Genomic DNA, 14,110 nt, shown 5'->3' with positions numbered 1-14,110 from the left:
TGGATTTAATTTTTTTTTTAAAAATCAGATATTTTATATTTACAAACCGACTCATTTTCCAACATACACCATCATTAAAGGAAACCTATGACTTTAAGTGGCAGGTATAAGAGGGAACTACTGAGCACCAACTCAGGGTGAGCTGGTGCCGGAGCTTATTTTTGTTAGTGTTTTAAACCGCAGTATCGCGGTTTAAAAACACTTTTTAAACTTTATGGCCGAAGCTGCTTCAGCGCAGGGAGGTACGCGCTCGGCGCTTACCATGCGCGCAACCGTGCACCTCCCTGCACCAAAGCAGCTTCGGCCATAAAGTTTAAAAAACTAAAAACTAAGCTCCGGCACCAGCTCACCCTGATCCGATATATGGATAACATCTTTTAAAATTATGAGTATGAGAGAGACGAGCCCTGTGCTGCAGCTTCACAGACTGCTACGTTTTCTCTTCCCTGCTCCCTCAGCACTTCTCTTCCTCTGCTCTCAGTTTTAGCACAGTGGGAACAGAGGGAGGGGAGACAAGTTTGGTTCATTCTAACAGTTGGTGATGCTGCAGCGTGGAGGGGCTCAGAAAATTCCCACCACAGCACCTAAGACTCATTAGCACAATTACAAGAGTTGATTTTAGAAGTAAAGAGGTCATGGATAACAAATATAAGAGTATTACCAGTGTCACAGTACCTGGATCTATGCTATAGTGCCCCTGGCTTAAACTACCATCAAAATAAAGTGTATCTTAAAATATTCAGGTGCCGACGCCTGGCGTCATGTTCCACAACTTACCTGCAGACTTTTCACATTTGAATTTTTATTAGAGCTGTGAGCAGCCTTGTTTCCAGAACTTTTGGCGTTTGATGGTGGGTCATGCTGATCTTTAGCAGAGAGGCACAGCTTGGTGTTCTTGTTCACTTTTTTGGGAGACTTTGCCTTGTCCCCATTGTTGCAGCTAGCATTCTTTACATCTGTAAACTCTCGATTTTTAGGTGCAAAAGATATGGTGATCCGGTTGCCAAAAACATCCTCGTTCTCCATGCGTTTCTGGGCCCGCTCGGCACTCTCTTGATTGATGAAGCGGAGAATGGCGCTGCTGCCTGACAGGCTCATCACTTTCCCCCCACAGTTATCAGAAAGGCGTCGGAGGCGATTGCTGATACTTTTTGCATCCCTATTTGTTGGCAAGTTATATACATATAACAGAGTATGGCACTGCTGCAAGAAACGGTAAAAAAAGGTAGGGGTTTAAGGTCCTATAATTCAGAACACAGCTTCCATATACACAACACTGTGGTATTATAACACTGATCAGATCTTTGATGCTGTCCACCTGACACAATATTTTTTTCTCTTTGGATCGTGGAGCTCATTAGTATATTGGGTTAAACTCTGCTCCAGCCCACAACCTCCCATATGACAGAGCCCAAATAGCATGGTTTCCATATCCCTGCAGAAAAGACATTTATAAACCTAATGACAGTGGCTATATCTCCTGAGCCCTGGCACCTAGAAACACAATACTGGTGTTATATTAAATATTAGGATATATGATATTAGGATTGTGCATTTATGATTCATGGATAAAGATATCCACTCCAGCTTTATATATAGCTTTCTATTTCAGAGATGCGAGAGTGTAACTTTAAGGGTGGTTTTGTGAAGTATCCATACTTATATTAAAGGCAAGATTCTCCCGAATTCAGCAGTATTGTGTTTTTTTTTTAGGTGCCAGGTTTGAGGAGATATAAGTGCTTGAAATGTGCCCCCCTTCAGCCCGTCAGCTGGAGGCAGAATGTGGACTAACCTACAGGAAAGATTAAAGTTTGCAGAATTACACTCAATCTCTGCATTTGCAGCTTAACTTGGGGTAAGTCAGATTGAGTAATGCTGTACACATTTGAAAACTTTGGTAAAAAAGTTAATTCAGTTTTACAAAAAAAAAAATTTTAATTAGGAAAAAAAAAAGTCATTTATCAGCTAATTTCATAAAGAAAAATTAAATTAAAAAACACATTCTAAACAAATGAAAGTCATTAAAAAAATAAAACAAACTGAAAACATTTAAAATGTAAAGCGCTTCCAAAGATATTGTCATTAAAAAAAAGCGCTTAGCAGAACTGCAAAAATTGACCTGGACATTCTTGCACCAATAATTGTCGGTCATGTAGGGGTTAAAGAGGGTCTCCACAAAACAGAACTGCAGTCCTGAGCTGGAGAAGAGAGCCCATCACAGATACTCAGACAAAGTTCCTTAAAAAAAAAAAATCTAACTATAATAAATATAGCTATTAAAAGGGAAAGCTCCATTTAAAGCTGATAATCGAACTATGCAGGGCCTGAAATAAGAAGGACTCAAATGAAACGAAAATAAGTAATCTCTTCAGGCACTGCACCAGGCATTATTTAATGAATAGGCCCTCACTGGAGTGCTCCTTTAAAAGATGCAAAGAGTTGCAGTTGATAGACGAGAGGTCCTCTAAAAAGAAAGCCGTTCAAAATTTGATGGTTTTGCCATGTCCATAGGATAGCAACCTGTCCGTGGGAATCTGATTGCTAGGACACTCACCGATCACAATAATGGACCCCACTGATAAGAATGGAGGTCCTGTTCTCACTTATTGATGTAGCAGCAGGTTAAACTCACCTTTTGAGAATAGGTCAGATCTCCACTGATCAAATTGTTAACCCCTATGGTTAGGGAAACAAACTTAATTTATTTTTCTACAAATGTACTAAATTAAATTGTCCAGACACAGATGTGCAGCGGCTTCCTGCTAGGCTTTGTATGACTGCCCCCACAAATCATAGCTAATCATATATGGCATGCAATGACCAGCGACAGGCTGCAGCAATAACAAGTCTATACAGGATGCATTTAAAAGAGATATTAAATACATTACTTGTGGTTTTAAGGGAAGCCTAGGTGGAAGATCGGTAATAAACTCTTCAAAGGGGATGAGCTCATGTGCATGGTGAAGCAACGCTTCAGAGGCTTGGTTCTTGTGAATAATGATGATATGGAATCCATGGCGGTGCCGCAGGTCACTTATTTCCAGAGCAAAGTTAACATCAGCTATATACAGTGAGGGGAAGAGAGAAGAAAGTGTCATCTGGACTGCCAAATCATTGTACAGGCAGTCCCCGGGTTACATACAAGATTAAGTTGAGTTTGTATGCAAGTCGGAACTGTATATTTTATCATTGTAATCCCAGCCAGAACTTTTTTGGTCTCTGACAATTGGATTTAAAAAATGTTGGGTTGTCATAAGAATCAATATTAACACTAAAGCTTCATTACAGACACCTGTGATAACTGTTACAGCTTATGATTTTAGCCTAGGACTAAAGTACAATAAATTACCAATATCCAGAGGTCCGTTTGTAACTAGGGGTTGTATGTAAGTCGAGTGTTCTTAAGTAGGGGACTGCCTGTATTGCAATATTACCTGCAAACTAAACAGGCATGTGTGTGCATTGGAGTGGGAAAATATAATGTTATACTTACTGGAAACCAGAACCACAGTGGCTGGAGATGTGTGCGTGTCAGCAAACCTCCTCAGGCTCTGCCGGAGCTTGTCATCTGCAGCGTTCTTCGCTGTAGCATTAATGTGCGCAACAGTAACCTGTTCATGATAAAAAGGGATCATATTGATAGAGTGCAGCTGCATGTACAGGCCCACAGATCTTAGTTGTTATCAAGGAGCACAGGAGTCCTGCATATATGCCGGGGTTCTGTAACTGCACGGTGCCCGACTTGCAACGCGTTAATCTCTGAGGGCTTGCAGAGTAACAAATTTGATGAAGTTCTAAATGAGAACAAAGATCGAAACAAAATATATGCTGGAAGTATATCCATGCTCAGGGTTCTGATATGCCGGGGGATAAATTCCCCCCAAGATGCATATGATATCCCTGCCACACCACATCCGGATACATCAAGAGGCCTACCAAGCAGAGAAATCAGTGGTCAAGTTTTCACTTGCGAAAATTCGCTGGCTGCAGTAAGTGCGTCGGTGTGAGGACAGGAACACCCTGTGACAGACCATTCCCCTGCCAGCTGTGCCCCAACAGTGGGCAATACAGCCATTCAAATGTATGACCGTATTAGCCACCGAAGTGACGCTGTGCTACCCATTATTGAAACATTACGGTAAACACACGGCCGTATAAAAAACTTTAAATTTCTTCAGAGCTAAAAGAGGGTTGCACCAAGTTTGCACGTTTTACACTATCGATTAAAAGAACAGACCCACAGCAATTCATGGGAGCCAGTGTTAACATGGAGGAGAATTTACAGATCGGTGTTGCTGCTGGGAACCAAGAGGAAGCCCCTTAGAAGGGAATAAAGTACCAGGTACATGTTCACACCGGCACTATCCAGATGAAGTTTTATGGTCCTCCTTTTCCCAGAACGCCAAGAACCGCAGCTATTAGATACCCAGTAATCCATTGCTTATCGCCAATTCTGTAAATAGTGGAGAAGTTACATTGGACGTTCCCATTAAAAGAGCTTGCCTTGTAATAGCAGGGAGTCATAATAGAGGGCATCTAGTAACTGAAGTCATGATCTGTTAGATGAGACGGCCAGGGTAGCTGCCCAAACTAGCCTTGCTGTAATGTAGATAGGTGGTAGACCCAATGCATACAGGTAATGGGGGAGAGGGTACCTGTTGTCAATTAGACTTTGCCCAATTACAAAGTCTCATGTGTTTCTAAGTCTTGTATTTGATTTTCCCAGCTCTGTATGGAGCGGAACATTATATGTGTTATATACATAAATGAAGCTGGGTATTACCTGACAGTTATTAAGTTCCTCAATAACTTCTTTGTTTTCTTTACTGATATCACAGACACAGATAAACTCCGCTTCTCTGTGACCTTTGAAAAGTCGCTCCCGAATCCGTTTCACCACACTGACTGCTGAACGACCGCTGGGGACAGAACAGTTTTCTATGTCCCAAAACACTCCAATAGGTGGCAGATTCTCTGGTATCTGTCCGGTAAGAGACAATTCTGGGGATCCTACAAGAGCAAGCAAATAAAATTCAAATATATATATTTTAACACACAGAAAGCTGGAATTTCCCACATTGATCAAACTAACCGTATTTCTGTGACGCCTTACAGAAGTTCTTAGCAAGCAGCATTGCAGTTTCTTTCAAGTTTCCTTGAGTTCCACAGCCGTTACATAAAGGAAGAGCGGCAGACTGAGCATTTGGAGGAGCAATATTAGGCCATATACTTGCATCAGCCACCCCATTGCCTGTGGTCTAAATGATAAAGGTAAAAAAAATAAAATGGTTTAATTACCTTAAAATGAAAAAGCATATGCTTGATATCTCCACCATGTAGAACCATCGGTCCCCCTCTGATGCTGAGGGACATGGCTCAATCACGCAGGGAGCTTTGCATCACTTGCCATCAGCAGTTGCAGCACCGGTCACTAGTTCTATATGTCCAATTGTTGGAGTGGAGTAGGAAGCAGGAGCGCAAGATGAACCTATAGGGTCAGATTTATCAAGTGTCTGAAAGTCAGAATATTTCTAGTTGCCCATGGCAACCAATCACAGCTCCCCTTTAAAATATTCATGAGCACTCATAAAATGAAAGCTGAGCTGTGATTGGTTGCCATGGGCAACTAGAAATATTCTGACTTTCAGACACTTGATAAATCTGCCCCATTGTGTGTGGGTGGTGGTGGGGGGCCCTTTCTGCAACAACGATACTGGACTACAATATCAGGCAGGATGGATTACCCCCGTCAAGCTACCAAGTAACAGGTCTGTGGCCGGATGTTTGCGCCCCATGTGTCATCAGCGTGCAAAGTCCCCTTGCACAGCAATGACAATCGACAGTCCTGGACAGAAGACACACAGATGTGCAAACCTGTGTATGAGCCCTTAGAAAGGGTCTGAGTGGTTGAGGCCTAAGGGTTCATTCACAGCCAGTGGATTTGCGGCAGAGATTACCACAATTAAGTGAACTTTAATGATCTTAGTGGAGCACTAGCATTGTGCAAGACCCTACAGTAAGTACTGAACAATTGCTTTGCCTTCTTCCATACATAAACAGCCATATGTGTAATGTCACTCGGCATTTTCTACTTGGTGACACAAATGAAATGTTGCGCTGCAAGTCATTCAGATGCCAGTGAATACTTCATCGTAACATTGCAGCCATGGGCCGTTCTCACACTGCACTTATCTGCCCAATATTTCACTTGTTGGTCAAAATGAGAAATTGAGCCCAAAAATAAAAGGAATATATTTCTCTTTACATTCTACCAATGGTTTTAGCTTGAATATACTTAAAATTCGTCTGCGATAACTCGTTAAAACTCCACGATGCTCCCATACATCATGGTGTCATTTAGTGTGTCAAGAGGGAAAACAAGCTGCAGATAAATATAAATCAAGATTTATTGTATTTTGTATTTTTGGCCTCACTTCGACCGGAGAATAAAGGGGGATGTGCCATTTGCACAAAACAGTAAAAGGTGCAAAAACAGCCCATAAGAAAACATAACTGCATTGTCAATTCTACCACATTTACTATTTTTCTCCAGCTTCCCATTACACAGAATATAAAGTGCAGCGAGTAGGAAGTACAACGTATCAAACATACAAAGCCTTCACATGGTTTTGCAAAGGCAAAAATAAAAAGGTTATGGGTTTTGGAACAAGGAAGTAAAAAAGCTGACAAACAGAAAACGGTTTGCAGCAAATATTTAAGCTCTCCCCCATCCTGTGGATGCGGTGTAACAAGCTGATCGTAAGGGTGCATTCAATCAAGCAGTTTGATGTGCAAACTAGGAGTGGAATTAAATAAAGGAACAGCTTCTCTCAATGATAAGTTCTCACCTATTATAACCCACACCCGATTTTGGCTTCAAAAACTTCACCTGAAAAACTGAACGTGTGAACGTACCCTCAGAATTCAACGACTAGGACCTTCACTCATCACTTGAGCAGAGACCCAGTAATCCTAAGAACCTGTCGATAATCGGTGGAACACTGGGTTGAGCTTCTATCCTGCCCTTCTATTCAATAGTAAAAGTACTGCCAAAAATTTCCAAGTACAGCACTTGGTCACCTCTGGAACTCTCACTCACTGAGTGGACATTACCTTAGCGCTGTGCAGTTTCTGACTCTCCCTTACAATTTTAATGGAACCTCGTTAATGGTCGAGAACAGGACCTTATTCTTCAGATTTCTAGTGATCATTGAGGGTCAGACAATTGGAAAACCCACCAATCGAACTTTTTTTTTTTTTTTTTTTTTTTAAATCTGTACCTTTACTATAAGAACTTGGTTGGATGTCAAAGGTTTTCACCGCTGTGGCACTACACAGTGTAACAATGCATCTATACCAAGCACACAGACCATTTCTGTAAAGTAGACGGCTCCAAAAATTTTTCCATGAAAACCTTCATTAATTGCGATTCTAACTATATAATATGTTATTGAATGCATCAGTTGTAATGTTTTTTTATGTGGGAACTTCAACCTGGAAAACTAAAAAATTAGAAATTGCTGAACACCTGAGAGATAGTTCTAAGAACCCACCGAACAATGTGTCTGGTGGATCCAGACATTTTGCCAGCGTGAAATGTCGTCTTTTCGCTTCTATGGTATTGAGAAAATTTACCCTCCGAAAAGAGGTGGAGATTAAAGAAAAAAATTCTACTGCAGAGAGAAGCTCTTTGTATCTCCCGGTTAGGCACACGGTCGCCTGCAGGTCTGAATTTGAGAACAGATCTCACATATTATTAATTATTTTTTATACGCAAGGAATACAGTTATACCATACCAACAGTACATTTTTAACATATCTTATTGCCAAGTCATATTTATTTTAATATATCGCATCTTTCTTCTTCCACTTGGAAAAACTAGACTTGCTAAAAACTAGTCTATACATTGCCATATGTTTGAATTCTGTTTGTAACCTGGTAACTCACCTGTATCAATGTAGATGAAGCTTTACATCTTTATACGGGGAGGTAATATATTGTTTTACAATTTCTTGTGGTTCACACTCCCCCTTAAGATGCATCCAATGACATGAAATACAACCCCCCCCCCCCCCCCCCCCCCCGTAGATTCCTAGGGGACGTCTCTTGGTGATGTGTTGAGCCACATGACACATACATGCCCCCCCGCAGACAATTGGTAGATGTTTCTTTTAAAGTTTCATTTTGATGCATTGCTACTATGCCATGACTAAGAGCACACGTTCGCTCAAAACGCGTAATACCTTTGCACTGCCATGCTTTTAATCCATTTCTAAATAAAGCCTCAAGTTCACCTTTTGGCACATACCAGTATGTTGGTTTACAATCCTCATCCAGGTGGCAGATGTCATTTAAGTGGTTATAGGGGCATTAATTGAATTACAAGTCTAATGGGTGTTGAAAACCGCACATAACTTGTAGCCAAGTGAGAACAGTTGGTTACAAGTCATGCAAGTGATTACAACCCTGTAGACACAGCCTAGCACTGAAATTACTGCATACAAGTTTTATGCACATAACACACAAGTCCTTGTGCCCAAAACATTTTTCAATAAGGCAAGATACTCCCCTATTCTTTTTAAAAAAGAAATAAAAAACAGAACTATCCTATAAAATTCATAGGAAGCTATTGACAGACCCATTACAAATAGACAATAACTTAATTAAACTAACCTTTTCCCGGAATAAATCACAGAAGGAAGAGCCTTTGAGAAATACAGAAGGTGCAGTATTCAGATGGAGAGAACTGGTGCAATAGTGTGATAACAGATCAGACTGTGCAAGATGCTCTTTTAGATGAAGTGCTGGCCCATTAGTAAAGTCAGTGTAAGGGTAGTATCCTGGAGAAGTCCCAAAGGCAGGAAGCTGAAATTTGTGGAGGTCACCGTGAAACTGGTTTAAATGAACATTCGTACAACAGGGCACCGAGTGCGAAGGGTGAAGGTGACAGGGAGACAGACGCTTTTCCATACACACATTTGAGCAGCTGGCAGTGTAGCTGCCGCATGGAACTGATGGAGTCACTTTTTTGTAAGGACTTTCAGGAGGTAAGGGTAGACCTGGTGCTACCTGGCAGGTTACTGTGCCAGAAATATTTTTGTCCAGCATAGGTTTGGGTTGCATAAAACCACTCCCATTGAAACGAATATCTGAGGTGCAAGAGGTGCCATTAGAACAAAGTGCACAACAGCTTACTTTGGATCCAGTTTGAAGATGGATTGGCTTTATGGTAGGAGGTTTGATTTGGGAGAGTGGGAAGCTGGCTGTGCGAGGTTGGAGGTGTGAGGTTGGGGGTGGGGGAGGTGGGGGTATATCCTTCAGTTCCACGGTAGGTCTACTGCTCGCCATGCGGTCTTTCTGAAAGTAAAGAAGAAATGGATTGTTGTTATTATATACCAAAATTTCATATGCACAATTTCAAAAACAATATGTGACGATCAGAAGAGTCTGATCTATAGCCTACAGCAGTGTTGATGATATTATGGCACAGAGGACAAAGGTGGCATTCAGAGCAATCTCTGTGGGAAATTTGTCCATCACCCTGAACAGAGTTTGCCAAATAGATCAAGTCACTCAAGGTCTCCTTTTGCAGTCCCAGGACACCCATGATGTGCGGAGTTCAGCTTTATTTTAACTACTCCTGCAGAGGAATGGACAGGGTAGATCATCATTGGAGCTCCTGCCCTGCCATTCTTTATGTTTTAGGTGGACCCTGGAGGGAAGCTACAACGATAATTAAAATTTCCCCTCCCGCTTTCAACACTACAATTGAAAGCTGTGGCAGTGCAGGGAGCAAGTTGCTTATTAAATTGCTGCATGGGCACGGTCAAAGTGGTTTGTGCCTGTAGTTTGGGCACTTGGCCTTTAAAAAGGTTCACCTTCAATGACCTATAGACACCAAATTTAGCAAGACAACATAGCCATCTACTCTTTATGGTGCCAGAGGAAGATCTTTAGGGTGCAGTCACACATCGCGTTTAAAATGCAACAGCTGGAGAGAGATTTGCCTAATTAAACGGATGTGCTGCAATGCGTTTTTTTAAACGCAGGCATTAAACTGGATATGTGACCACACATTCTCAAAATAGATAAGGGGTCATCAGATGCAAGGCAACAGCTTACTCCCCTCTATACATTATCAACACACACACGGCCAAACTGAACAAGCACGATTTGGGTCGATCAGTGCATAACCAGGCAGACAATGACTGTAGTATAACCAGGACATTTATTTATACTGCAGGACTTCTAAGGTTTCACAGAAATAAGCTGGTGAAATACCCTAGCCTCCCCCATGAATAGCACATTGTGGAAAGTATACTGCTCCTAGTATCTATATCTGTGCGATCCAGAGGCATTATCTTACCGGTGTCTCTCCAGCAGCAGGTAACGCCTGATCAACAGCTGAGAAGCAATTTGAGAGTTTCCATAACCAGGGCTCAGCATCCTTATCCTGCCTCTGAAGCCATCCAGCAGACTTGCTACAAAGGTTCACCTTCTCATTCCCTTCCATCATACAGCCACTTGCAGCACTTCAGCATCCTATGGGGCCACCTTCCTTTCATTCTTCCCTCTGAAACAGAGCACAGAAACATACATAATGTTACTAAAAAGGCAATGTTGAACAAAAAATAAAGTTATAATAATGGAGAGATTACAAGATGCCGGCACATATCACGCACGAAATGCAATAAAGTTATTTGGAAGCCTTAAAGGGCACTCACCTCCAGAATTAAGGACTGTATGCAAATGGGTCCAGGTTTTAATGGAGCCCCTCTGGCTCATTTGCATACAGTATTTCATCCATGTTTCATCATGTCCAGGGTTTGCAATAAACATGGCTGCTTTTATACAAATTCATCTCTGATTATCGGTACTTCACTGTGTTGCAAACAAGCGCCACTCATTTCTATACAGCTGGGCTAAAAATAAACTCAAAAACCATAGTCTGGTGTGGATTTGTTTATGCAAATACCCCTTCAGGCCGCGTTCTCACGTTTTTGACGCATTCCAAAGGCTTGAATTGTAAGCACATGCTGAGGTTACATTGTGTTTTAGCAAATGCAATGGAAATGCAATGTGACCTTAGCATGTGATCAAGGCTGAAGCCTTTGGAATGCGTCAAAAACGCAGTAAAAATGTGATGCAACGCATTGTGTGATTTCACCCTCAATCTTAGGACATGCCTCGAGAGCTTGCCGTGTGCAGACGGTGTAAATGTGCCGTATGGTGGCACGATCCCATGGGCTGCACATAGAGCACAGGATTGGAGAAGCTACATTACATAGAAACATAAGGCAAGAATGTTCCCTCTGCCGGCCAAACAGCCTCGCCGGAATTGTATTAACTATTACAGTTCGTCCGGCAGAGGGAACGTCCTTACATTATATTTACACATTTCTACAATTGGATGTTCTATTTAAAAAAATTAAAAGAAACTGTAATTGAAATCAAATAACTGGTCATACCTTTGTATGATCACCACTGGAGTTATTGCACAAAGAAATATTTTTTGCATATGAAATGTCCGGAATGAACCACCATCTGCCTTTACTAATAAACACTGAATCCAGGTGGTCAAGTGTGTCAATCGCACATGTGTGGTCACCACTACAAGGGTGGTTGCATCCAAAGTCACTGATCTTGTTGTAAGGGACAACATGACCACATTTGTGGGAAATTGTCTTCACACCAGTAATTTAAAATAATCAACATGCAATTGAAGAAAGGTTTAAACGTTTCAGAAGAATTACATTAAATGTGATTGAGAATACCCCTTTAAAGGTATTTTAGGCCCTATCCGCATTGAGGGTTTTAGTGCCGAGACCCCCTGCAGATTGTTAGATGAGGGGTCCTATTGACCCCTCAATGCTCCCAAGACTAATGGAGCAGACAGCCGTGCATGACCGCTCTTGCTCCATTAATCTCTATGGAGCTGACAGTCAAGTTTTAAGAGGACGTCATGACTACTTTTCTTAATATACCTCTCTTCAAGGCATCACAACCATGACACAGCCTATAACATACTCTTATGGTACTGTCAGCTCAATAGTCTTCAGGTCTATAGGATTAGGTGGAGAGGAGTAACATGCCATAACAAGTCCCTGACACATTACAAATACTGTAAGAAGATAGAAAGAGGAAGTACCATCTCCTTCCTGCAGAATATCTTGTATCACAACCAACAGGTTTACAAGTTAAATTTAGGCTGCATTCACACGACCGTTAGTGGGGACATATATCTGGGCGCAAGTTCATCCCTCGTACTCTCCGAAACACTGCCTTCTGCTTGCCCTGAAATGTGTTTTTGAACTTAGCCCAAGGTCACATACACACTGGTTCAAGTGTTTAGTTCTGTGTCTACAGGTGGCCAAACCAGGCGATCGTGGAGTCAATCTTCTTTCAGTCCAGTAAATGGTGTCCAGATTGAGTTTGCCAGAACAAACTTAATCGTGGGCAACAGGCTTTTTTATCCAGCTTTTGTGGATAATTCCATCACTTCATAGACTTATGTTAGTCAGGAGATTCAACCCCAAGCCGCTAGGAGATTTGGAAAACCCCCTTCTAAAAACTGTTCAGATCCAACAATCTACAAACAGTGTTTTTAGTTCTTCTTTACACAACATTAGCTGAACAGGTTTCTGAATTCTAGATACTGAAATCTTATTCGCAGGAAAGGTTATCAGAACCAAATTGGCAGGGATCAGACATCTGAATCCCTCACCCATCACTGTGTATTACATTGCATGGTGGTCGCACCTGGTATTGGAGCTCAGACCTATTGATATGGAAAATGACCACAAGAACAGGTTGTTACTCGTCCAAGAGGAGGCAGCGTCTTCTATTAGCCGGAATCACAATTGATAGGTCATACTAAAGTTAGGCCACCAGTAATACAGTCAATGAAATCCACTTTATATTGTATTATGTGTATATCACAGAAGGTGTGGGACATTAATCGCTCCACATCAAGGTCCTGGTCCAGGTCCTGAATGTGTTCTATTAATATTTTAGGACTGAATAACCAGAGGCTTTCCTGCTTTGACAGTCAACTCCAATTTCACCTTGTCCCCCTGGAACTACCAAATCAATGCAAGCGAAGGTTCACACAACATTTCAGACTTCTAGCACCTTCCATGCAGGGGTTTTGCTGCATGTGTACATAGGTAAACAAGCCCTCTTCTCAGTGTCTGAATACACACCAACATTCAGCAGGTTTTAATAACTTTCTTTTAGTTGTGGAAACATATATAACTGGGAATCGTATGGTTTTTAGTGTCTGTTATACACCAAACCAAATCCTGCATAGATGGAGGTGTGAACTGGGCCAGAGAATGGTTCTGGTTGGGATATTGTACAATAATCAATTGAAAACACCTCTCCTGAATGCAGAGTATCTAGGCCTTACCACTTGTGTTTAGAAACAAGTAACAAAATGTTTTACATTGTTAACAAGAAAAACATACAGAGCTCATCGCAAATGCAAGCATTCACGACTAAAAACATGATTCAAGTCTCAAAACGCAAGGTATGAACACTGCCAAAAACACAAACACAGGGGCACAAGGTCGTGGCTCTATCCCACAACAGGTGCGAGGTGATTGAGTTTAATGAGAGGAGGGCGCCCCCTACCACCATACAGAGGATGTGCTTCCGCTCACTACGCAGTCATACACCCGGAGCCCCAGCACTCACCTGGCCCCCTGTTCTCTGTCAGCACGGCCCCCCACTCACATCCTCCTCCTTTGTGTCGTCTCCCCGCACACTTCCGCTCCACCGCGGCCGTCACTGCTTTCTTCATTTACGCAGAACGCCCCGGTGACGTCACGCCCCGCCCCCTCCGCCGGACCATGTCTGCGCATAAGAAGGGGGCGTGCCCGGGCGCGACTGTTTGTTTCTCTACACACAGCAGTTGTTGTTGTTGTTTTTTCTTTGCTCGTTTTAAGAAATAAACTTTATTGTTCATCATATTAAGTACATGTCTGCGTGCACACAAGTCTTACTGACACGCTCATTTATCTCCTTTGTTCACTGGACATTTCTTGTGACTAAATTCCATAACACAAAAAAAGGCACCTGGGATTTATCCGGCACTAAAAACGTTGTCTA

At 41.9% G+C, this 14,110-nt stretch overlaps 1 protein-coding gene across 5 annotated transcripts in view; it reads right to left on the bottom strand.

The window, feature by feature from the left end:
- The window catches only part of MARF1 (meiosis regulator and mRNA stability factor 1), a 31,120-nt gene that overhangs the window by 16,715 nt on the left and 295 nt on the right, over nt 1-14,110 (bottom strand). For 3 of the 5 annotated variants that reach the window (XM_072120657.1, XM_072120660.1, XM_072120659.1), the window contains exons 1-8: nt 13,697-14,106; nt 10,368-10,574; nt 8,675-9,358; nt 5,093-5,258; nt 4,784-5,010; nt 3,494-3,611; nt 2,889-3,061; nt 778-1,203 (exon numbers count right to left, since the gene is read on the bottom strand). In XM_072120657.1, coding sequence (XP_071976758.1) covers nt 778-1,203; nt 2,889-3,061; nt 3,494-3,611; nt 4,784-5,010; nt 5,093-5,258; nt 8,675-9,358; nt 10,368-10,517 — 1,944 coding nt within the window. In that variant the 5' untranslated portion in view covers nt 10,518-10,574; nt 13,697-14,106. Of the gene's footprint in view, nt 1-777; nt 1,204-2,888; nt 3,062-3,493; nt 3,612-4,783; nt 5,011-5,092; nt 5,259-8,674; nt 9,359-10,367; nt 10,575-13,696; nt 14,107-14,110 lie in introns of those variants that run through there. The other 2 variants (XM_072120661.1, XM_072120658.1) reach the window with 2 other exon arrangements.

This window comes from Engystomops pustulosus, chromosome 8 (genome assembly GCF_040894005.1).
Source record: "Engystomops pustulosus chromosome 8, aEngPut4.maternal, whole genome shotgun sequence".
NCBI classification, from domain to species: domain Eukaryota; kingdom Metazoa; phylum Chordata; class Amphibia; order Anura; family Leptodactylidae; genus Engystomops; species Engystomops pustulosus.
This window is presented reverse-complemented; position numbering and strand designations above follow the sequence as displayed.